General features: G+C 47.1%; 1 protein-coding gene across 1 annotated transcript; it reads left to right on the top strand.

The window, feature by feature from the left end:
• Window positions 1-17,852: 17,852 nt before the first annotated feature.
• LOC133493938 (calpain-1 catalytic subunit-like) lies at window positions 17,853-20,960 on the top strand. Its single transcript, XM_061807945.1, has 13 exons — window positions 17,853-17,918; window positions 18,074-18,151; window positions 18,226-18,311; window positions 18,507-18,581; window positions 18,642-18,802; window positions 18,870-19,030; window positions 19,102-19,113; window positions 19,186-19,397; window positions 19,470-19,530; window positions 19,601-19,679; window positions 19,753-19,869; window positions 19,954-20,012; window positions 20,084-20,960. The coding sequence occupies exons 1-13, from the start codon at window positions 17,853-17,855 to the stop codon at window positions 20,108-20,110; spliced, it is 1,194 nt and encodes a 397-aa protein (XP_061663929.1). The 3' UTR covers window positions 20,111-20,960.
• Window positions 20,961-22,512: the final 1,552 nt, after the last annotated feature.

The raw sequence follows: 22,512 nt of genomic DNA, 5'->3' as shown, positions 1-22,512 counted from the left end.
AGAGGGAAGAGATGGGAAGGATGTGCAGCAGGTAAGGGTGATTAAGGATAGAGATGGAAATGTGTTGACTGGTGCCGGTAGTGTACTAAATAGATGGAAAGAATACTTTGAGAAGTTGATGAATGAAGAAAATGAGAGAGAAGGAAGAGTTGAAGAGGCAAGAGTGAAGAACCAGAAGAATGTGGAAATGATTACTAAGGGGGAAGTCAGAAGGCACTACAAAGGATGAAAAATGGAAAGGCAGTTGGTCCTGATGACATACCGGTAGAGGTATGGAAGCAATTTGGAGAGATGGCTGTGGAGTTTTTGACCAACTTATTCACAGAATACTAGCGGGTGAAAAGATGCCTGAAGAATGGAGGAAAAGTGTTCTAGTTCCCATTTTTAAGAACAAATGGGATGTTCAGAGCTGTGGGAACTATAGAGGAATAAAGTTGATGAGCCACACAATGAAGTTATGGGAAAGAGTAGTGGAGGCTAGACTCAGGACAGAAGTAAGTATCTGCGAGCAACAGTATGGTTTCATGCCTAGAAAGAGTACTACAGATGCATTATTTGCCTTGAGGATGCTAGTGGAAAAGTACAGAGAAGGTCAGAAGGAGCTACATTGTGTCTTTGTGTGGATCTAGAGAAAGCCTATGACAGAGTACCAAGAGAGGAACTGTGGTACTGCATGCGTAAGTCTGGTGTGGCAGAGAAGTATGTTAAAATAGTACAGGACATGTATGATGGTAGCAGAACAATGGTGAGGTGTGCCTTAGGTGTGACAGAGGAATTTAAGGTGGAGGTGGGACTGCATCAGGGATCAGCTCTGAGCCCCTTCCTGTTTGCAGTGGTAATGGATAGGCTGACAGATGAGGTTAGACTGGAATCCCCTTGGACCATGATGTTCGCAGATGATATTGTCATATGCAGTGAAAGCAGGGAGCATGCAGAGGAACAATTGTAAAGATGAGACATGCACTGGAAAGGAGAGGAATGAAGATTAGCCGAAGTAAAACAGAATATATGTGCGTGAATGAGAAAAGTAGAGGGGGAAGAGTGAGGCTACAGGGAAGAGATAGCGAGGGTGGACGACTTCAAATACTTGGGGTCAACAATACAGAGCAATGGAGAGTGTGGTCAGGAAGTGAAGAAACGGGTCCAAGCAGGTTGGAACAGCTGGCGAAAGGTGTCTGGTGTGTTATGTGACAGAAGAGTGTCTGCTAGGATGAAGGGCAAAGTTTACAAAACAGTGGTGAGGCCGGCCATGATGTACGGATTAGAGACGGTGGCACTGAAGAAACAACAGGAAGCAGAACTGGAGGTGGCAGAAATGAAGATGTTGAGGTTCTCGCTCGGAGTGACCAGGTGGATAGGATTAGAAATGAGCTCATTAGAGGGACAGCCAAAGTTGGATGTTTTAGAGACAAGATTCGAGAGAGCAGACTTCGATGGTTTGGACATGTTCAGAGGCGAGAGAGTGAGTATATTGGTAGAAGGATGCTGAGGATGGCGCTCCCAGGCAAAAGAGCGAGAGGAAGACCAAAGAGAAGGTTTATGGATGTGGTGAGGGAAGACATGAGGGCAGTTGGGGTTAGAGAGGAAGATGCAGGAGATAGGCTAAGATGGCAAAAGATGACACGCTGTGGCGACCCCTAACGGGACAAGCCGAAAGGAAAAGAAGAAGAAGATGCCATTCCTGACACCACCCTTCTCAGGGGAGTGGAGGCCCCAGTGGGATAAGAACCAACAGTCCCTGGTTTACCAAACCAGTGCTCTAACCACTGAGCTATGAGGCCTCTAAGTCAAAGCTTCCAGTTCAAAGGGAAACGATAAGGAGGGACAAAAGTAACTGATAGATTATTCTTTTCATTGGATTTCAAGGACGGAAAAACTTGGACCACTAGGACTGACCCAGAAAAAGAGGTGGAGCATATGCAAAGTGACAAAAAGACTGAGACGATATAAGGAAAGACTACTGGACAAAGAGAGGCTACAGCAAAATACACAACCAAGAGCAAGCATGGCTGGATCGATGGAAGAAAGGGACTCGGACCAACAAAGACCTACAAGCGCGAGGAGATCAGAATTTAAAAAAAAAGATATGGAGTGGTGGGACTCACAAACCTTTGAACCCCCGCGATATGAAGTTCCATGACCAGGGCACTACAATGCTCCTCGACCGAGCTCTTCAAGCGCCCCGGTATTAGGACCTCGAAAGGTAGGCCGAAAACTTCATGAATATGAAAACATAAGACTAATACGTAAACAACCAGAACCCTTTTACGAGACACCAGTTGAAATACAACCGAGAGGAACACTTTATGAACGGCCATACCAAGACGATAACATTCCCGTTATGGGACCATACAGGCGTCTTTTAACAAGCATAGGAGACCGTTACGCAGAGCCGTGATCAACATCTTCGGCTTCATTGCTCTGAATGTCCTGATAATGTCACTGATTATACTAAACACTCGCAACAAGAAGAAAATTGATTCAATGGGTCTAACTTTCATTCAACATGGAACAACCAAGATAACCAACCAGTCTTGCTGGAAAATACGCACAGTCTGGGCAACAGAGCGGTGGAAGACATCTAATGAGTGCCCCAACAAATGGAGTAATTGCACAAATACCCCAGGAGGACGGAAAAAGTTTACCATCAAACAAGGAACCAAAGAAACCCCCACTTGGCTAAAAGACTGTATCACAATCACAAAAGAAATGTGCGGCACCAGTAGTACAGCAGGTCCAGTTGCGGTCCGAAGATTCTGGCGTTGACTTGATCATGCTTTGTTTGGTAAAAAAAGAAAAGAATTAAGAATGGTTAGGGAAAACTGGCTTAAAATTGACGACCAAGTACCACAATGGTACTCCAATGAACATTGTTCAAGTTTGCCAGATGAATCAGGAGGATACTGGGTGGCATCATCATCCATTGACATCATTTCCCTTGCAGCTCCCTTGGATTATAATTGTACAACAATACGACCAAAATGGGAACAATGCTGGAATTGCTTGAATCTCACCTGTATTAAACCGCTTACAGAAGATAATGACAACCGAAGACCCAGAATTTTTGAACCGCTGAAAAAGGTACTGCCAACCTACACGACAGAAGCAGAAACTAGAAACCCAGCACCTCTTATACGCAAAAGTCGAGCAGTTACAAAAGCAGATAACTTCAAAGAATGCCAAAAGATTTTATCAAGACAACTCAACACTTGTTACTGGAGCATTAGAAGTCGCCAATGTACCGATACCGCTTGTGGGGATGGACGGCACTGTCTATAAGGGAAGTACTGGCCTGACTTATTTGGGGACAAAGGTGCAGTACGAACCCTGGCTGAATGCATCACTACCCTGGATATGGAAGAAGGACATGCCAAGATGGATCGTTGGATGGATTGTATTGTAACCCAAAGTCTTGCAAATTGTTATGTGAGAGTCTGTGTATGTATGATAAACCAGGAAGTTTTATTTGTTTGCATCATCATGCGTGGGCTTTGATAAGCTCTGGTGTCGGCTGAGAAAAGAGCTCGGAAACCCGGCATGTGATAGACAGCTGCTATCATTCGGGAAATTTGCTTCTGAGTCCACTCGTCAAAGATCCCTGACTCGGGCAGGTCTTATCACAATCGTCTTCTCTCATTTACTTCCAGGGGCAGTGTGACATTCCAGCGATCCGGGCAGGCTAGTTCTGACCCGTTTACGAGAGACATCAGAACCTGAAACACTTCACAATATACGCAAGATGGTGGAGCCCATAAGTGCCACAGGTGTGGCAGCGCGCCTGCGTAACCAGAGGGACAGGCAAGAAGGTCTAGGCCAGAACGACAAGGCCATCAAGTTCCTGGGTCAGGACTATGAGAGCTTGCGGGCAGGATGCCTCCAGAGCGGCAAGCTCTTTGAGGACAGCCACTTCCCCTGCGCCCCTTCCTCCCTTGGGTGTGCTGGATGAGGCCCACGGTAAGAGACGCCAAAATGGAAAGCATTTCCACGTGGTTCTGGGAAAGGGATTCTCAAAGTCTCCTGTTCCCTCCAGTGCAGTGCTCGTCAAACTTTATTCACAAAGTACCAACTCAAAAAGATACTTGGAGGTCTCCAAATATCAACATCATGACCTAAAATATAATTGTAGCATTGTAGGCCTATGTGGTCATGAAAAACAGGCAGACATTTTGTTTGTAAAAACTATTAAACTATTAAAAAACCATTAAACTAACTATTAAACTATTTATTGTAGTAAACCACTGGAACGTTATGCTCAGTTTGAACTCGGTATGGGCCAGTTACCGGTTTCATGGTATATTCTGGTTATAAAAAGTCAGTTTCTAAACTGTGAAAACTTTCCACCAGTTGTATGAGCTGTTTTGTTGTTGTATTTTTGAGTCATCAGCACAGTCAAAGTGACTCTCCAAATGTTGCTGGTGAATTTGTAAATTAAATATTTTTTTAACGTGACAGCATGATCGCTCGGCTTTATAGGATCAGGACTTTTGGAGCCAACCACAGAGTTTAGAAAAAAACGATCACCGATCCGATCACAAGATGGAGCAATTTAAATTATTTAAAATTACCTGTTTGTTTACTGTATATTCTTGTGTGCTTAATTGCGCAAAAATATTCATTTACAATAAATATTTCATTTATTTATGCCAGTAAGGCAAAGTGACAGACAGAACAAATTATTGGTCTTCTGTTCGATGGCAGTAAGTACATACAATGACCTACGATTGGCTGACAACCAATCCTGCACGATGACAGCTGGGATTGCCTCCAGCACTCCCACAACCCTTGTGAGGATAAGTGGCTAAGAAAATGGATGGACGGAAGTACCTACAGCAATGAATGTATCTACTTTTTGTGACATTTTTATTTGTTGGAGTGTCATGAGATTTTTCAATTGTCAAGTATGTGACGTGGCTCCAAAAAAGTTTGAATTCACTGCTCTGCTCCACGTTAACGAGTTTATCCAGTCACATTTGAGTTGACCAGATAAAAAGCCCACTGATTGTAAAAAAAAAAAAAAAAAAAAACGGGGGCAAATGTGGAGATATCGGAATAAAAGATTTTATTGCAATAATCGTGAATGAGCAAATATGTCTTGCACACACATTACCAGTCGTCATTCTCAGCTGTCTTATTTCTTCCATGCTGCTGATGTTTTTTTTCAAATAACTCAATTGGTTGTCACATATTTTCAGTTCTATGTCAATAGACACGAAAATGCAGCCCCATGGGGGCACAAACCAGTGCAATCTATAGGCCGGTCCCAAGCCCGGATAAATGCAGAGGGTTGCGTCAGGAAGGGCATCCGGCGTAAAAACTGTGCCAAACAAATATGAGCGTTCATCTAAAGAATCCCATACCGGATCGGTCGTGGCCCAGGTTAACAACGCCCGCCCCTGGCACTGCTAACCTGCAGGGCGTCGGTGGAAATTTAGCTACTGTGGGTCGAAGAGAAAGAAGAGGAGGAAACCGGATCCATTGTCAGAAGAAAAAGAGGAATGCACAGAGTTTACAACTGAGTGTAGGGACTTTGAATGTTGGGACTATGACAGGAAAAGCTCAGGAGTTGGTTGACATGATGATTAGGAGAAAGGTTGATATTCTGTGCATCCAAGAGAGCAGGTGGAAAGGTAGTAAGGCTAGAAGTTTGGGAGCAGGGTTTAAATTATTCTACCACGGAGTAGATGGGAAGAGAAATGAGTAGGGGTTATTTTAAAGGAAGAGCTGGCTAAGAATGTCTTGGAGGTGAAAAGAGTATCAGATCGAGTGATGAGACTAAAATTTGAAATTGAGGGTGTTATGTATAATGTGGTTAGCGGCTATGCCCCACAGATAGGATGTTGACTTAGAGTTGAAAGAAATTCTGGAAGGAACTAGATGAAGTAGTTCTGAGCATCCCAGACAGCGAGAGAGTTGTAATTGGTGCAGATTGTAATGGACATATTGGTAAAGGAAACAGGGGTGATGAAGAAGTGATGGGTAAGTACGGCAATCCAGGAAAAGGAACTTTGAGGGACAGATGGTGGTGGACTTTGCAAAAAGGATGGAGATGGCTGTAGTGAACACTTATTTCCAGAAGAGGGAGGAACATATAGTGACCTACAAGAGCGGAGGTAGAAGCACGCAGGTGATTATATTTTGTGCAGCACGATGTAATCTGAAGGTTACTGTCTGTAAAGTAGTGGTAGGAGAGAGTGTAGCTCGACAGCATAGGATGGTAGTGTGTATGATGACTCTGGTGGTGGGTAGGAAGATTAAGAAGACAAAGATAGAGCAGAGAACCATGTGGTGGAAGCTGAGAAAGGAAGAATGTTGTGCGGCCTTTCGGAAAGAGGTAAGACAGGCTCTCGATGGAAAGCAGGAGCTTCAGGAAGACTGGACAACGACAGCCAAGGTAATCAGAGAGACAGGCAGGAGAGTACTTGGCGTGTCTTTTGGTAGGAAAGAGGAGAAGGAGACTTGGTGGTGGAACCCAAAAATCCAAGGAGTCATACAAGGAAAGAGATTAGCGAAGAAGAAGTGGGATACTGAGAGGACTGAGGAGAGGCGAAAGGAGTAAATCGAGATGCGACGTAGGGCAAAGGTAGAGGTGGCAAAGGCTAAACAAGAGGCATATGAAGACATGTACACCAGGTTGGACACGAAAGAAGGAGAAAAGGATCTCTACAGGTTGGCCAGACAGAGGGATAGAGATGGGAAGGATGTGCAGCAGGTAAGGGTGATAAGGATAGAGATGGAAATGTGTTGACTGGTACCAGTAGGTGCTAAATAGATGGAAAAATACTTTGAGAAGTTGATGAATGAAGAAAATGAGAGAGAAGGGAGAGTTGAAGAGGCAAGTGTGAAGGACCAGGAAGTGGCAATGATTACACAGGGGGAAGTCAGAAAGACACTCCAAAGGATGAAAAATGGAAAGGCAGTTGGTCCTGATGACATACCGGTAGAGGTATGGAAGTAATTTGGAGAGATGGCTGTGGAGTTTTTTGACCAACTTATTCAACAGAATACTAGCGGGCGAAAAGATGCCTGAAGAATGGAGGAAAAGTGTTCTAGTTCCCATTTTTTAAGAACAAAGGGGAGTTCAGAGCTGTGGGAACTATAGAGGAATTAAAGTTGATGAGCCACACAATGAAGTTATGGGAAAGAAGAGTGGGAGGATAGACTCAGGACAGAAGTGAGTATCTGCGAGCAACAGTATTGGTTTCATGCCGAGAAAGAGTACCACAGATGCATTATTTGCCTTGAGGATGCTAGTGGAAAGTACAGAAAAGGTCAGAAGGAGCACATCATGTCTTGTTGTGGATCTAGAGAAAGCCTATGCTAGAGTACCAAGAGAGGAACTGTGGTACTGCATGCGTAAGTCTGGTGTGGCAGAGAAGTATGTTAAAATAGTACAGGACATGTATGATGGCAGCAGAACAATGGTTGAGATGTGCCTGAGGTGTAACAGAGGAATTTAGGTGGAGGTGGGACTACATCAGGGATCAGCTCTGAGCCCCTTCCTGTTTGCAGTGGTAATGGATAGGCTGACAGAGGAGGTTAGACTGGAATTCCCTTGGACCATGAATGTTCCAGATGATAATGTGATATGCAGTGAAAGCAGGGAGCATGCAGAGGAACAATTAAGAAAGATGGAGACATGCACTGGAAAGGAGAGGAATGAAGATTAGCCGAAGTGTAAGTAAAGAAGTAAAAACAGAATATATGTGCGTGAATGAGAAAAGTGGAGGGGGAAGAGTGAGGCTACAGGGAGAAGAGATAGCGAGGGTGGACAACTTCATATATTTAGGGTCAACAATCCAGAGCAATGGTGAGTGTGGTAAGGAAGTGAAGAAACGGGTCCAAGCAGGTTGGAACAGCTGGCGAAAGGTGTCTGGTGTGTTATGTGACAGAAGAGTCTCTGCTCGGATGAAGGGCAAAGTTTACAAAACAGTGGTGAGGCCGGCCATGATGTACGGATTAGAGACGGTGGCACTGAAGAAACAACAGGAAGCAGAACTGGAGGTGGCAGAAATGAAGATGTTGAGGTTCTCGCTCGGAGTGACCAGGTTGGATAGGATTAGAAATGAGCTCATTAGAGGGACAGCCAAAGTTGGATGTTTTGGAGACAAGATTCGAGAGAGCAGACTTCGATGGTTTGGACATGTTCAGAGGCGAGAGAGTGATTATATTGGTGGTAGGGTGCTGAGGATGGAGCTGCCAGGCAAAAGAGCGAGAGGAAGACCAAAGAGGTTTATGGATGTGGTGAGGGAAGACATGAGGGTAGTTGGGGTTAGAGAGGAAGATGCAGGAGATAGGCTAAGATGGCAAAAGATGACACACTGTGGCGACCCCTAATGGGACAAGCCGAAAGGAAAAGAAGAAGATGTCAATAGAGACGAAAAAACCTTTATAAATACCAAACTGATGAGCCAATCACCAAAAAATGCCAATTATCAGCAAAGCCAGTCACATTGATAAAATTGGTGTAACGTTTAAAGGTCCTAAAAACATTCTAAAATAGATATTGTAATGAAAAATACATTTAACATTATTCACTTCAATGTCTATCTGAAAAAATAAATATGAGCGGAGAGCACATCATCCATGCGCAAAGTTGCGTAAGTGTCATTCAACAACATCCAAGTGGTCGCCATTTTGGCTGCATCCCCTGTCCGTGACGTCACCCTGGACATTCGCCAGTGAAAACACGCGCTGGACCCTACTATGGGAGATGAAAACGGCCCTTCTGACATGGAACCTCTTTTCAAAGAAGAGAAAATCACGCAATCGAGTGAAGTTACCGGGGCAATATAACCCGATTGTTTCGAGCCATATTCAGATGATATGCGATCACCGCCAAACCGCCTCCCCGTCCGATCCACTTCCACAGCGGAGATGAGCCATTGCGGCCTGGCTCTGTGACATGTGTCCTTTTTGGCACTGAGGTGGCTTATCACGGAGTCGAGCCAGGGCACTTTACGGCATTGTCGTCGCACGCGGCTGAGTGTGTCTGGAGCATTGTTCATAGCCGCTGCCGTCCGCGAGCCGACACGTAGCCTTCGCTGGTGAGGCGACGCAGCAGCCTTTGCCGGCGAGCCTGATGCCGTCCGACACCCACATCAATATATTTAGCATCCCTGTCATACGTACGCGGATCTTTTGTTACGTTATGAGAGACGGATTACGTGGTCCGCCCCAAACTATCATTATTTTTAATAGCTGTATACACACCTACCTGTCATTTGGAACCCGCGAAGCTCTCGTCCATTGCACCCGTGCAATCCATTTTTCACGATGAAACGGGTCTCTTGCAAACTTATGAAGGGTAAATCCATCCTCTCGAGTGTTCAAGCAATGTCCAGCAATGCAACGGGTCATTTTTATGTTGAAGACCCAGCCACAACCCATCTTCAATGCTCTGACTGAGGGAAAGAGGTTGTTCCCCAAAATCTCACAATACATGGCCGCGGTAATCCTCTCCTTCATTCAGTGCAGTCGTCCTGTCCGATGTGCAGAAAAACACCCCCAAAGCATGATGCTACCACCCCCATGCTTTACAGCAGGGATGGTGTTCTTGGGATGGAACTCATCATTCGTCTTCCTCCATACACGGTTAGTGGAATTCTGACCAAAAAGTTCCATTTTGGTCTCACCCGACCACAAAACCTTTTCCCATGACTCCTCTGTATCATCCAAATGATCAATGGCAAACTTAAGACGGGCCTTGACATGCGCTAGTTTAAGCAGGGGAACCTACCGTGCCATGCATGATTTCAAACCATGACGACTTATTGTATTACCAACAGTCACCTTGGAAACGGTGGTCTCACCTCTTGTCAGGTCCTTGACCAAGTCCTGTTGTGTAGTTCTAAGATGATTCTTCACCTTTCTTAGAATCATTGAGACCCCACGAGGTGATATCTGGAATGGGGTTCCACTCCCATTGAGATTGACCGTCATCTTTAGCTTCTTCCATTTCATCATGATTGCTCCAACAGTGGACCTTTTCTCTCCAAGCTGCTTGGCAATTTCTCCGTAGTCCTTTCCAGGCGTGCGGAGTTGTGTAATTTTGTGTCTGGTGTCTTTGGACAGCTTTTTGGTCTTGGTCATGTTACAAGTTTGAGTCTTACTGATTGTATGGGGTGGACAGGTGTCTATATGCAGCTAATGACCTCACACAGGTGCATCTGATTCAGGATAATACATGGCGTGGAGGTGGAGTTTTAAAGGCGGACTAACAGGTCCTTGAGGGTCAGAATTCTATCTGATATGTGCAGCTGAATCACACAAATTAATCATTAAAAAATCATACATTGTGATTTCTGGATTTTTCTTTTTAGATTATCTCTCTCATAGTGGACATGTACCTATGATGAAAATTTCAGACCCCTCCATGATTTCTAAGTGGGAGAACTTGCAATATAGCAGGGTGTTGAAATACTAATTTTCTTCACTGTACGAGACATGCACTGTGTGCAGTCCTGTGAAAGACTACGTGTGAAGAGTTTTATAATGTCTCTCGTAGGACTAGTAGCACACAGTTGTCAACTACTTCATTTGTTCCACATACTGTACAGTCGTTGTTTTACTAGCACACTAATGTTTTCATACTCATGTGCAGAAGTGCCTTGTAACTTATCTTGACTAGTAGCATGAATAAATTGCATACCAGTAGCATATGGAAAGTTGCTTGAACATTTATTCAAAAATCTTCATATAAAGTTCTACAGTACTAGTAGACCGTTACAACTGAGACGTAGACATTCCACTCCAGTTGTTCTACTCGTGCGCTGAATTGAGGACACGCGATACTCGTAAACAAAGTTCAAACTAGATCTGAAGGATCTGGAATAAATGTTCAAATTACTCTACAGGCAAAAGTTGTGCTAGTAGGCCAAAAGTGGCACTTGTAGTGGGAGAAAAGACAAGTTATTATTAAGCCGGCCATGATGTACGGATTAGAGATGGTGGCTCTGAAGAAACAAAAGGAAGCAGAACTTGAGGTAGCAGAAATGAAGATGTTAAGGTTCTTGCTTGGTCTGAACAGGTTGGATAGGATTACAAATGAGCTCATTAGAGGGACAGCCAAAGTTGGATGTTTTGGAGACAAGATTCGAGAGAGCAGACATCGATGGTTTGGACATGTTCAGAGGCGAGGGAGTGAGTATATTGGTAGAAGGGTGCTGAGGGTGGAGCTGCCAGGCAAAAGAGCGAAAGGAAGACCAAAGAAAAGGTTGATAGATGTTATGAGGGAGGACATGAGGACAGTGGGTATTAGAGAGGATGATACACGAGATAGGCTTAAATGGAAAAAGATGACACACTGTGGCGACCCCTAACGGGACAAGCTCAAAGAAAAAGAAGAATTTTCCTTTCTTACATAGTTCATTACTTGCGTCAGGGGTGCCCAGACATTGGTGGCTGGTGGGGGGAGAGCTCCTTTCTCCTCCCCCGCCCCGTTGCGACCACACATGCCCACCCACCTTCGCGCCCAACCCACCTCCGCGTCGAGGAAAACGGTAGACCTTTTGTTACATTCTGAGAAAAGGATTCAAATTACATCCGTCAGACCCAGATGTATGGAATGTTCGGGAGGATGGCTGTCGACTTAGCTTCATTACTACCACTGCTGCTTTCGGACAAGTACACAATTAGACGAACATCACACTGTCTTCTGGCTTTCATTTTGTTTGGACATATCCAGAACATTCGCGGATGTCACACATTTGTTTTGAAATAACAGTCGTTCGACTTTGGTGAGTATACGTTGTTTGGCTAGTTAGTGCGTGTTACACGCAACTAAACTGTGTTTGTACTTCTATTTTGTTATTGTTTTGTGATGTATTGTATTTGAGTGTGATTAAATCATCCTAAACGCAATACAACTGCTTTGCTATATTTTGCGTGTTTGACCAAGGGAATTCATTCCAAATTCACAAGTAACATATGCAATAAACTGTGAGACAAATTAGTCTCCCCCATAACTGTCAACTTGTACGGTTTAGCCGTAGTTCATACGGATTTTATGGTGAGTCTTGCGTATACGGCCGTATATCACAAATCATATGGATTCTGAACATTTCCACTTGCTTTTTCCCAGAATGGCGCTAGTCTTGTAGCGCCGGAGAAAAGGAGTCGGAGGCGGAGTGTCGGACACAGGAAAACAACTTGCTTTATTGTTCGACATCACCAAACTAATCGCATAACGGCGGGAACTCTGTTAACCTTTTACTCCGGAAGCGCAACAACAAAAACAGTCCCCGCACCCCAACTCGAGGTCCCGCGGGTGAATTATGTAAACACCACACAAGCCCCCCCAGAATTCACCCATAGTCAAAATCCTTGTGCCGTGGAGGGATGATGACCCGACCCCGGCGGGTGTGCACTGTAGGGGCCGAGGGGGGGCGGGGCCGCACTGTCCATTGAGTCACGGGACAAGGGCTCAGGCGAGGTCAAGGGTACCCCGGCAGGCGCAGGGGCACAGGGCAAAGGGGGACGACCCCGACGCGGGGGGAGGGCCAACCCCAAAGGCTGGCCAATGTCCAGGTGCGCGGGTTTGACCCTGTCCACGGAAACAGTCTCGGGTCTGCCACCAATGTCCACGAGCAGGCTCTTGTCCCCATGCTCCAGGACCCTGAACGGCCCGTCGTATGGGGGGCGGAGAGGTCCACGGTGGGCGTCATGACGAACGAACACAAAATCCGCAGAGCGCAGGTGACGGGGCAGCCGGGCAGCTGGGGTGCCATGTTGCGACGTGGGAACCGGCGCGAACCCTTTTGCGGCCTCCAGCAGGGAGGACCGTTGCCTGGCTGCGGACTAGGGCTCTGTAGCGTCCGGGATGAATTCGCCGGGGACCCGCAGTAGCTGGCCGTAGACGAGTTCGGCGGATGAGGACAACAGGTCCTCCTTGGGGACGCACCTGAGGCCGAGCATGACCCACGGGAGCTTATCCAACCAGTTGCCGTCCGTCAAGCCGGCACGCAGGGCTGCTTTCATGGAGCGGTGGAACCGCTCGCAAAGACCGTTCGCCTGGGGGTGATAGGCGGTAGTCCGGTGCAGCTTGACCCCCAAACTCTCGGCGACTGCGTTCCAGAGTTCAGAGGTAAACTGAGGGCCACGATCTGAGGAAAGGTCGCACGGTGTCCCGAAGCGTGCAACCCACGTGCCGATGAACGCCCGGCCACGTCTGACGACGTTGTCGAGGAGAGGGGAACGGCTTCGGGCCAGCGGGTCGTCCTGTCCACCATGGTGAGCAAGTAGGTGAATCCGTGCGAGGGAGGAAGTGGACCTACCAAGTCGACGTTGACGTGGTCAAACCTCCTCTCGGGGACAGCGAAGGGCTCCAAGGGGGCTTTTGTGTGTGGCGATGCACCTTAGCCCGCTGACAGGCCACGCATGAGTCGACCCAGGCCTGCACATCTTTCTTGAGACCGCGCCACACGAACTCTGGGCCACCAGCCTCACGGACGGTTTCCTTCCGGGGTGGGAGAGGTTGTGGACCGCTCGAAAACAGCTCTTCGCCAGTTTGCAGGGACCAGCGGCCGAGGCTGGTCAGCTGAGAGGTCGCACAGCAACCTGACGCCCGAGTCACCAACCGCGACTTCCTCCAGGCGCAACCCGTGTCAGACGTCTTGAGGGCCTGCACCTCGTGGTCCGAGGCCTGGTCTGCGCTCATGCGGGAGTAGTCGAGACCCAGATGCACAGTGCCGACGATCGCCCTGGAGAGGCAGTCCGCGACCACATTGGATTTGCCGGCGATGTGTTGGATGTCCGTAGTGTACTCAGAGATGAACGACAGTTGGCGTTGCTGGCGGGCGGACACCACGGCTCGGCCACCTTGGACATGGCGAAAGTGAGGGGTTTATGGTCCACATATGCCGTGAACTCACGGCCTTCCAATAGGGAGCGGAAGTGGCGGATCGCCAGCCAGAGGCCGAGGAGCTCTCTATCGAACGTGCTGTATTTGCGCTCCCTGGGGACCAGCTGACGGCTGAAAAAGGCAAGCGGTTGCCAGGCGCCGCCGACCCACTGTTCGAATACGGCTCCAACAGCGTAGTCCGATGCGACAGGGGCCCCGTGGGTCGGGTGAGCCAGCATAGCGGCACGACTCAGTGCGGCCTTCGTAGCCTCGAAGGCTTCCATCCTCTCGGCCGTCCATTCAACGTCCCGATTGGGGGCCTTGTCTTTAAGAGCCTCATAGAGCGGGCGCATGATGTGGGCCGCCCGGCGGATGAACCGGTGGTAGAAAGTCACCATCCCCAGGAACTCCCGGAGGCCCCGAGCCGAGCGAGGTCGGGGAAAAGCGGAGACGGCCTCCACCTTTGCCGGAAGGGGGGCGGCGCCGTTCTTGTCTATGAGGTGCCCGAGGAACTGGATAGAGGGCACCCCGAAAACACACTTCGCCGGGTTGATGATCAGGCCATGCTGCTCAAGTCTTGCGAAGAGGTCGCGGAGGTGCATCAGATGTTCATCCTCCGAGGAGCTGGCGACGAGGATGTCATCCAAATAGACGAACACAAATGGCAAGTCCCTGAGCACAGAATCCATTAAACGCTGGAAAGATTGTGCCGCGTTTTTAAGACCAAACGGCATCCTCAGAAACTCGAACAGTCCAAACGGAGTGATTACAGCTGTCTTGGGAACGTCTGAGGGGTGCACGGGAACCTGGTGATACCCGCGCACCAGGTCGACCTTGGAGAACAAGATTTTGCCTGCCAGGTGGGCTGAGAAGTCCTGAATGTGTGGAACAGGGTAGCGGTCGGGCGTAGTGGCGTCGTTAAGGCGGCGGTAGTCACCACACGGTCACCACCCACCACTCGGTTTAGGGACGATGTGTAGTGGCGAGGCCCACGAGCTATCCGAGCGGCGGACGATGCCCAGACGCTCCATGTTGGCAAACTCGGACTTAGCGACTGCTAGCTTCTCGGGATCAAGCCGTCGGGCCCTCGCGTGGATCGGGGGGCCCTTGGTCTCAATGTGGTGCTCGACCCCATGTTTAGTCGTGGCAGAGGAGAAAGTGGGCCGTGTCAAGGCAGGGAACTCACCAAGGAGGAGTTGGTACTTGGTGCCGTCCGATAGCGAACTGGAGAGACCACCATAAGTCGCCTCATTGCGGACGCAGGCAACCGTGGAAAAAGTCAGTGCATCCACCAGACGGCCCCTCTTAACATCCACCAGCAGCCCGTGGGCACAAAAAAAATCAGCGCCGAGGAGAGGGAATGAGACATCCGCAGTGACAAAGTCCCATGTGAAGCGCTGACTCCCGAAACACAAGTCCACAGTCCTCATGCCATAAGAGCGGATAGGGGAGCCATTAGCGGACAGTAGGGGTGGCCCATGAGTCCCGCCAGCGGCGTCCTCCGCAGTGGCAGTCAGGACGCTCCTCTGGGCGCCGGTGTCACAAAGGAATTTGCGCCCGGAAAGGTTGTCCTTGACGAACAGCAGCCGGCTCTTCGCGCCCACGCTCACGGCCGCTGCGAAGCGTGGGCTTTTGGCGTTTCCCGACGCGTCGTAGTTGCAAGGGGCGCGGCACCTCTTCGCTTTCGCACCGAAACGGGCATGGAAGTAGCACAAGCCTGTGCCAGCACGGCCGTCGGTGCCGAAGGGGCCCCTGCTGGATGCCACCCCCGCGCCCGAAGGTGAGTAACTGCGCGTCACGGCCAGCGTCTCAGGGGAGAAGCGCTGGGTTGCCAGGAATAAACGGTCGGCCTCCTCGGCCAGGGCCCGGGGCTCAGTGACAGTACTGTTCGCGAGCGCCGTCTGAACATGTGGTGGCATATGCCTGAGAAACAGTTCCATGAAAATGAAATTGGGCTCTTCCGTGCCCAGCAGGTTTAGCATCATTTCCATGAGTTCGGAAGGTTTGCTGTCCCCCAGTCCATTAATAGCCAACAGACGTCGGGCACGTTCCGGCCGTGAAAGCTCAAAAACCTTGAGAAGGTGAGCCTTGATCCCAGCATACTTATCTCGGGCCGGGGGAAAGGTGATGAAGTTCACTGCTCTGGCCGCCGTTGAGCTCCCGAGTGCTGAGACAACGTGGTAGTAACGCGTGGAATCATCTGAGATCCCGCGGATGGCGAACTGAGCCTCAGTCTGTGCGAACCACGCTGCCGCGGACGTCTCCCAAAACTCCGGCAATTTGACGATGGCGGTTGCCATGTTCGTTTCAGTCTCGAAAACGCCGGGACTGACGTCGGGGTCACCAGTGTAGCGCCGGAGAAAAGGAGTCGGAGGCGGAGTGTCGGACACAGGAAAAGAACTTGCTTTATTGTTCGACATCACCAAACTAATCGCATAACGGCGGGAACTCTGTTAACCTTTTACTCCGGAAGCGCAACAACAAAAACAGTCCGTGCGGAACCCCGCACCCCAACTCGAGGTCCCGCGGGTGAATTATGTAAACACCACAGTCTACTCTATTGTGGGGAAAACCCAAAGCTGGGGAATTCCAAACGTAGCCTGCATCAAACATTTTTGTCACAGCAGGCATGATGTTTAGCGCAACGGCAAATGTTGATGAGCAAAATACTTTCATTTACGGTAACTTTCCAATAAATCCTTGGCCTGGATCGAGCACCGTCGAGCCGGACACCTCACCACGGAAAACATGGAGGCTGCGGCCGAGGAGCAACTGGCCAGCTCTAGGCTCCCTGTCACAATCGATCAAATTGTTAACGATACGGTATTGGTGACGCTGACCTATCGAGATAGGAGCTATATGGGGATATTACTTGACTGCAACAAAAAGTGAATGTCATTTTTTATCTTCATTTTGAGCATTTGTGGCTGAAATTAATTTAACTCAGCTCGTCGCTAATGTAGCATGCATGCTCGCTAGTTAGCCACCTGGGCCTCATTACAAATACATGGGATTATTGTAGCTGACATTGTAGTTCTCTTGCTAGCATTCTAGCTCATGGTCGTATTTTTATAACATCTGACAATAATCTAATTGAATGCTGTATTTTCACCACAAGGGTGTCATATGTATGTCAAAACAGACGTTCCATTTGCTAAGATTGAGAATGGCTTCATAGGAACAATAGCTAATGTCAGTGAGTTCATCTATAGCTCATTGTTATCCTTATCATACAGATCAGCTCCTTCCTTATTCTTTTGCAGTGGTAAATTGTACGAGACAGTTCCTCTCATCTCTCCTCGCGAGACTTGAACTGGTGTCTTTGCTTCCTTTTTTGTCCTGTTTAATGAATGTCTGATTGGTGAACCTGACAGTTAGTTTGACATATAATTTGCTTCGGTATGTTATAAGGATTTTTTTGCACATATAGGGATTTTTTTGGGAAGTTTATACAGGTTGGCGCTCCAAAAAATTGACAGGTATGCCCCCAACATTTATTTTTTTCAATAGCTCTATAGACACCTACCTGTCATTAGGAACCCATAAAGCTCCTGTCCTTTCCACCTGTGCAATCTATTTTTCACAATGAATCAAGTCTTTTGGAAACATGTGAAGAGTGAATCCATCCTCCCGAGTATTCGAGCAAAATCCAGCAACAGAATGAGCAGGCATTTTGGCAAAATCGCAGGCGGGAGGGTAAAAAAAATCAATATATGGCAAGATAACAAATGGATGATTCCATTCTGGCTGATTATTTTGGTTAACAACGTACTAAATTTCATGTTTTAGGTGTCAGTGGCACTTTAACATTTGTTCTATGCCATAAGAGTCTTGCTTTGGTGGCCTCTTGATGCCAAGCCACCATGTCAAAGTGATGTTAGGAGTTTTACTTCGACATAATGCTCTGCCAGCTCTTTGTGGCCATTGCAAACCTTTTTGAGGGTTTCATTTAATTTGTACTCCCCCCCACAAATAGTGGGGATTCGCTGTCATGGCGTGACCTGATTGAAATTTAATGGGGCTCAAGTTTACACCTTACCTTTTTGCCACAGTAACTTGGAACTTGCTTAGGATTCACAAGGTAAGACTTGAGCTTGATTTATAACTTATGACATGATTAACCCTAAGTAAAAGTTTCACTTGCTTGTTTTTTGCCACAGTAACTTGTGTCAGACTTGAGGGTTTCTGACTTGCACATCTGTGACCTCCTCCCGCCTCTGTTGTTTTTAACGTCAGGCCACCAGAGACAAGGAGTCGATCACCAAAAAGAAGCTGGTAAAGGGCCACGCCTACTCCGTCACAGGCTTGGATGAGGTGACAGAGCTTCATGTGGGCAATGGCTGTGTGTCTTTCTGGTCAATCTGACCACAATCCACTGTGTCCCTTAGGTGATCTTCTGTGGAAACGTGACCAAGCTGGTCCGCATCAGGAACCCCTGGGGTGAGGTAGAGTGGACCGGTGCTTGGAGTGACAAGTGAGACACACACACATCCCATGTTGGAAAATGTGATGCCTCATGTAAACATGCAAAACCTCAGGCTCAACTGAGAGTCTGGGAATGGGGGAAGTGAAGGGCTCTATTATGTCATGTGATTATGTAAGCAGACGTTCCAAAGTTTTCCCCGCTGGTGGATTCCATTCTCTTGAATTATTATTATTTTCTGTACAGTTCTCCAGAATGGACCAGTGTGGACCGTGACGTCCACGCTCGGCTACATAACCACAGGAAGGACGGCGAATTCTGGTGAGTGCGCTTCTGATTGCTTTTATGAAATTCAGTCTCATGGCACCGCCCCCACCACAGGTTGTCCTTCAGCGACTTCCTGTGTCAGTTCAGCCGTCTGAATATCTGCAACCTGACAGCCGATGCCCTCCAGAACAGCCAGATGACAACGTGGAGCTCGTCGCTGTATTCTGGCGAGTGGAGACGGGGCAGCACTGCCGGAGGCTGCCGGAACTATCAGGGTAGGAAACAGCTTGAGGAATGTGGGGGTTTAAAAGGCAACCCTGACTTTTGACCTCTCCTGTCTAGAAACCTTTTGGCTGAATCCGCAGTTCAAGTTGGTGCTGCAGCACCCCGATGTGGCCAGCCTTTCGGATTGCAGCTTCCTTGTGGCGCTCATGCAGAAGGACCGCAGGAAGATGCGACGGGAAGGAAAAAAAGCAGAGAGCATCGGCTTTGCCATCTATGAGGTCGGTGTTCACCCACAAAGCTTCCGTGCGTACTTCCTGCTCTGTCATCTCATCAATTCTTCTATTTGCAGGTTCCTGAGGAGGTATGAGCTTTCCAGTCAGGTTTTTTTTTGCCTTCAAGGCAGAATGCTTGTGGTAACCGACTTCCCTCTCAGGCTAAAGGTCAGACACGGGTTCACTTGAAGCAGAAATTCTTCAAGACGCACACCATAAGCGCTCGCTCCGAATGCTTCACCGAGTTGAGGGAGGTCAGCTCGCGACTGCGTCTCCCAGCCAGCGAGTATGTTATCGTTCCGTCCACCTTCAAGCCCCACAAGGAGGCCGATTTCATCCTGCGGGTTTTCTCTGAGAAACCTGCCGAGTCCGGGTGAGTCACGCTTTATCGGACCCTTCCAAATATGGAACCTCGATGACGTGAAATCTTTTCGTGTCAAGGAGCTTGTCGCAAGCTGGGCTTGGTCGAGTGCCACGTGCTGTGGGAGAAGATTAAACGCTACCTGGTAAACTTTCTCACACACAAGCGCACACGGTTCACTGTGGAATTAAATGGATTCTCCTGCTCGTGGACAGACATTATTCAGGAACTATGACTTAGACAAGTCGGGAAGCATGAGCTCTTACGAGATGAGGACGGCACTGGAGTCCGCAGGTACATTGCCTGGCCGAATGCGTATGCACGCTTAGTTGTCACAACTGTGCGAAGTTTTGCCGACTTGCAACAGGTTTCAAGATGACCAATCACCTGTTCCAGCTCATCATCCTGCGATACACTGAGGAAAACATGACTGTCGACTTTGATAACTTCGTCATATGTCTCATCCGCCTGGAGTCCATGTTCAGTAAGTGTTGTCCATGACTCCAACCGACCCCCCACCCCCTCACCCCATGCCACAATGACCTCTCTGCGCTCGTTGCTTTGACAGGAACATTCAAGATCATGGACACAGACGCAAAAGGAGTCATCGAACTCAATTTCTCCCAGGTAACAGGAAATGTACTAAACGATTGCTCACTTCTGGTTGCTCACATGTCGCCGTTTCCTGTTTCCTGCAGTGGCTCTCCCTCACCATGTTTGCCTAGACGCAAGCGAGCGGCTTACCTGGTGCCTTCAGATGCGGTGACCTCATCACCGTCTTGCTGTCATGTTGCGAACAATGTAATTTTGCCATAGAGCATTGGTGTCAATTTTGTTTTTGTCAAGGGCCAAGTCGTAGTTTTGGTTTCCCTCTTGGGCCGTTACCACAGTGAAAATCATGTCAGCATTCTCACCTCATCATATTACTGCAAATATACAACCGCCCCTGAAATTTATAGTTATGCCGTATTTACATTCACAACTTACTAAAAGTTAGGGACATTCAGTATTCAGGTGGAAAATCAGGATAAAGAACCTAGACGGTGAACTTTGTTTGATCTATTCTAAACTTGAGAATTTTTAACTTTTCAATGTGTCAGCACTTTTTGCTCTCACGAGGAGCTGAAGAGCAAAAATTCACAATGTGTTTAATTCACAGACATTACCAAGCACATAAACTCATGCCTTTCTGTGACTCTTCCATTTGCAACCTGCTGATGACTTCTTTGCGACACTTGAAATGTCAAATAACTCTTGAGGAATTAAGAGGGGTGGTTTAGTCTCATGAGGTCAAAATGTTACAAAAATGATGCTGGGATTTTTTAAAATACATGTTTTAATTTAACTAGGAAATGTATTGGGCTATTTGATGACACACATGTTGTGTTAAAGCCAACTATTAGTGCAAAAAGTTGAAAAGTTGTACATGTGAATTTAAATGTTTGGTAAAGGTCAAATAAAGTTCCTCCGGGTTTGAAGATCAAAATTTATTTCACATTCGTTCTGAAATTTAACCATTTAAAACCCTAACATCACTAATTTTTCTTCAGTAGTGTATATTGTCAAGGACTAATTCATTTTAAAATTAATGGAAAACTATTCCATGTAAATATTTAAGTGTGAAACTACTGTTACAATTTAGTTAAGAAATGATTTGATGAAAAAAAATGAAGAGTGAAGAAAAAGTGCAATTTTGGTACAGATTTTAAGTGCAAAAGAAAAGAATCAACTCAAGTATCAAGAAACAGACCAAGACACAATTTAATTTAGTGGGCCTTACAAAGTGATGCCGTGAACATATCTGGGCCTCAATCCTTGAGTTTGACACCTGTGCCATGGTGTAAGTTTAGTGTTTTGCAACCTCACAACCATCTCGCATGGACGAGCGTGGGCGCCTACATTCACCTTTTTGAACATTTGCATAATTGTGCATCAAACCTAAGCCCGAGAGTAGTTGCAGGCATGTGTATGATTTTTTTTAAATATATATATGTATAGAGGAACAAAAACACTTAACAAGAACATCCCATTATCATACATTGTAAAAGCCAATCAATGTCACAGTGTGTTGCAGTAAATAACTTTGATTAACAGTAGAAAAATCAAGTTGAACTAAAAAACATTTTTTCATGTTAATTGACTGTTCTTCTTCTTCTTTTCCTTTCGGCTTGTCCCATTAGGGGTTGCCACAGCATGTCATCTTTTTCCATCTTAGCTCTTTTGCCTGGCAGTTCCATCCTCAGCACCCTACCACCAATATACTCACTCTCTCGCCTCTGAACATGTCCAAACCATCGAAGTCTTCTCTATCAAATCTTGTCTCCAAAACATCCAACTTTGGCTGTCCCTCTAATGAGCTCATTTCTAATCCTATCCAACCTGCTCACTCCGAGCGAGAACCTCAACATCTTCATTTCTGCCACCTCCAGTTCTGCTCCCTGTTGTTTCTTCAGTGCCACCGTCTCTAATCCGTACATCATGGCTGGCCTCACCACTGTTTTGTAAACTTTGCCCTTCATCCTAGCAGACACTGTTAATGTTATGTTAATGTTAATGCTAATGTTAACCGACTGTAAACCTACAAATAAAAATTAAATGAGGAGGAACAAACTGAATGCAAGTTTGACTTTTGGGAGAAGGAAAGATGAACTCATATATTGCTGTTGTTTTGCTACATCCTGCTGCTCAGCCATCTGCTTGCCTGTCTGGAGGACCTTTTTGTGGTTAGCCTTCTCCTCACTGTCGTAATCCATCACCATTGGTGATCAGTTGTTGCTAACCAATGACGACAAAAGTACTTCTTCATACTAATGTGACTTCTGATGCTTCATACGTCATTATATTAAGCTTCATGCAGGTGTTTGAATCCGTTAATCGTGAACGTACAGTGAAGAAAATAAGTATTTGAAGAATTATTATTATTTTTATTATTTATGAAATATTTGAGGTCTGGTGGTGGTCCCGTGGCAAGGTACTTGCCTGTTTATGAATTGCTGGGTGAAATAAAACTGTTTCTGACAAATAAGGATTATCCAAAACTGCATGTAATTGATGGGTGGTGTCCAAACTGCCATATCTGGCTGATATTTTTAATCATCTAAATTAGCTGAACAGATGTGTGCAAGTG

This window comes from Syngnathoides biaculeatus, chromosome 20 (genome assembly GCF_019802595.1).
Source record: "Syngnathoides biaculeatus isolate LvHL_M chromosome 20, ASM1980259v1, whole genome shotgun sequence".
In the NCBI taxonomy this organism is placed as follows: domain Eukaryota; kingdom Metazoa; phylum Chordata; class Actinopteri; order Syngnathiformes; family Syngnathidae; genus Syngnathoides; species Syngnathoides biaculeatus.
The sequence above is the reverse complement of the archived record's forward strand: the minus strand, read 5'-3'. Positions and strand labels throughout refer to the sequence as shown.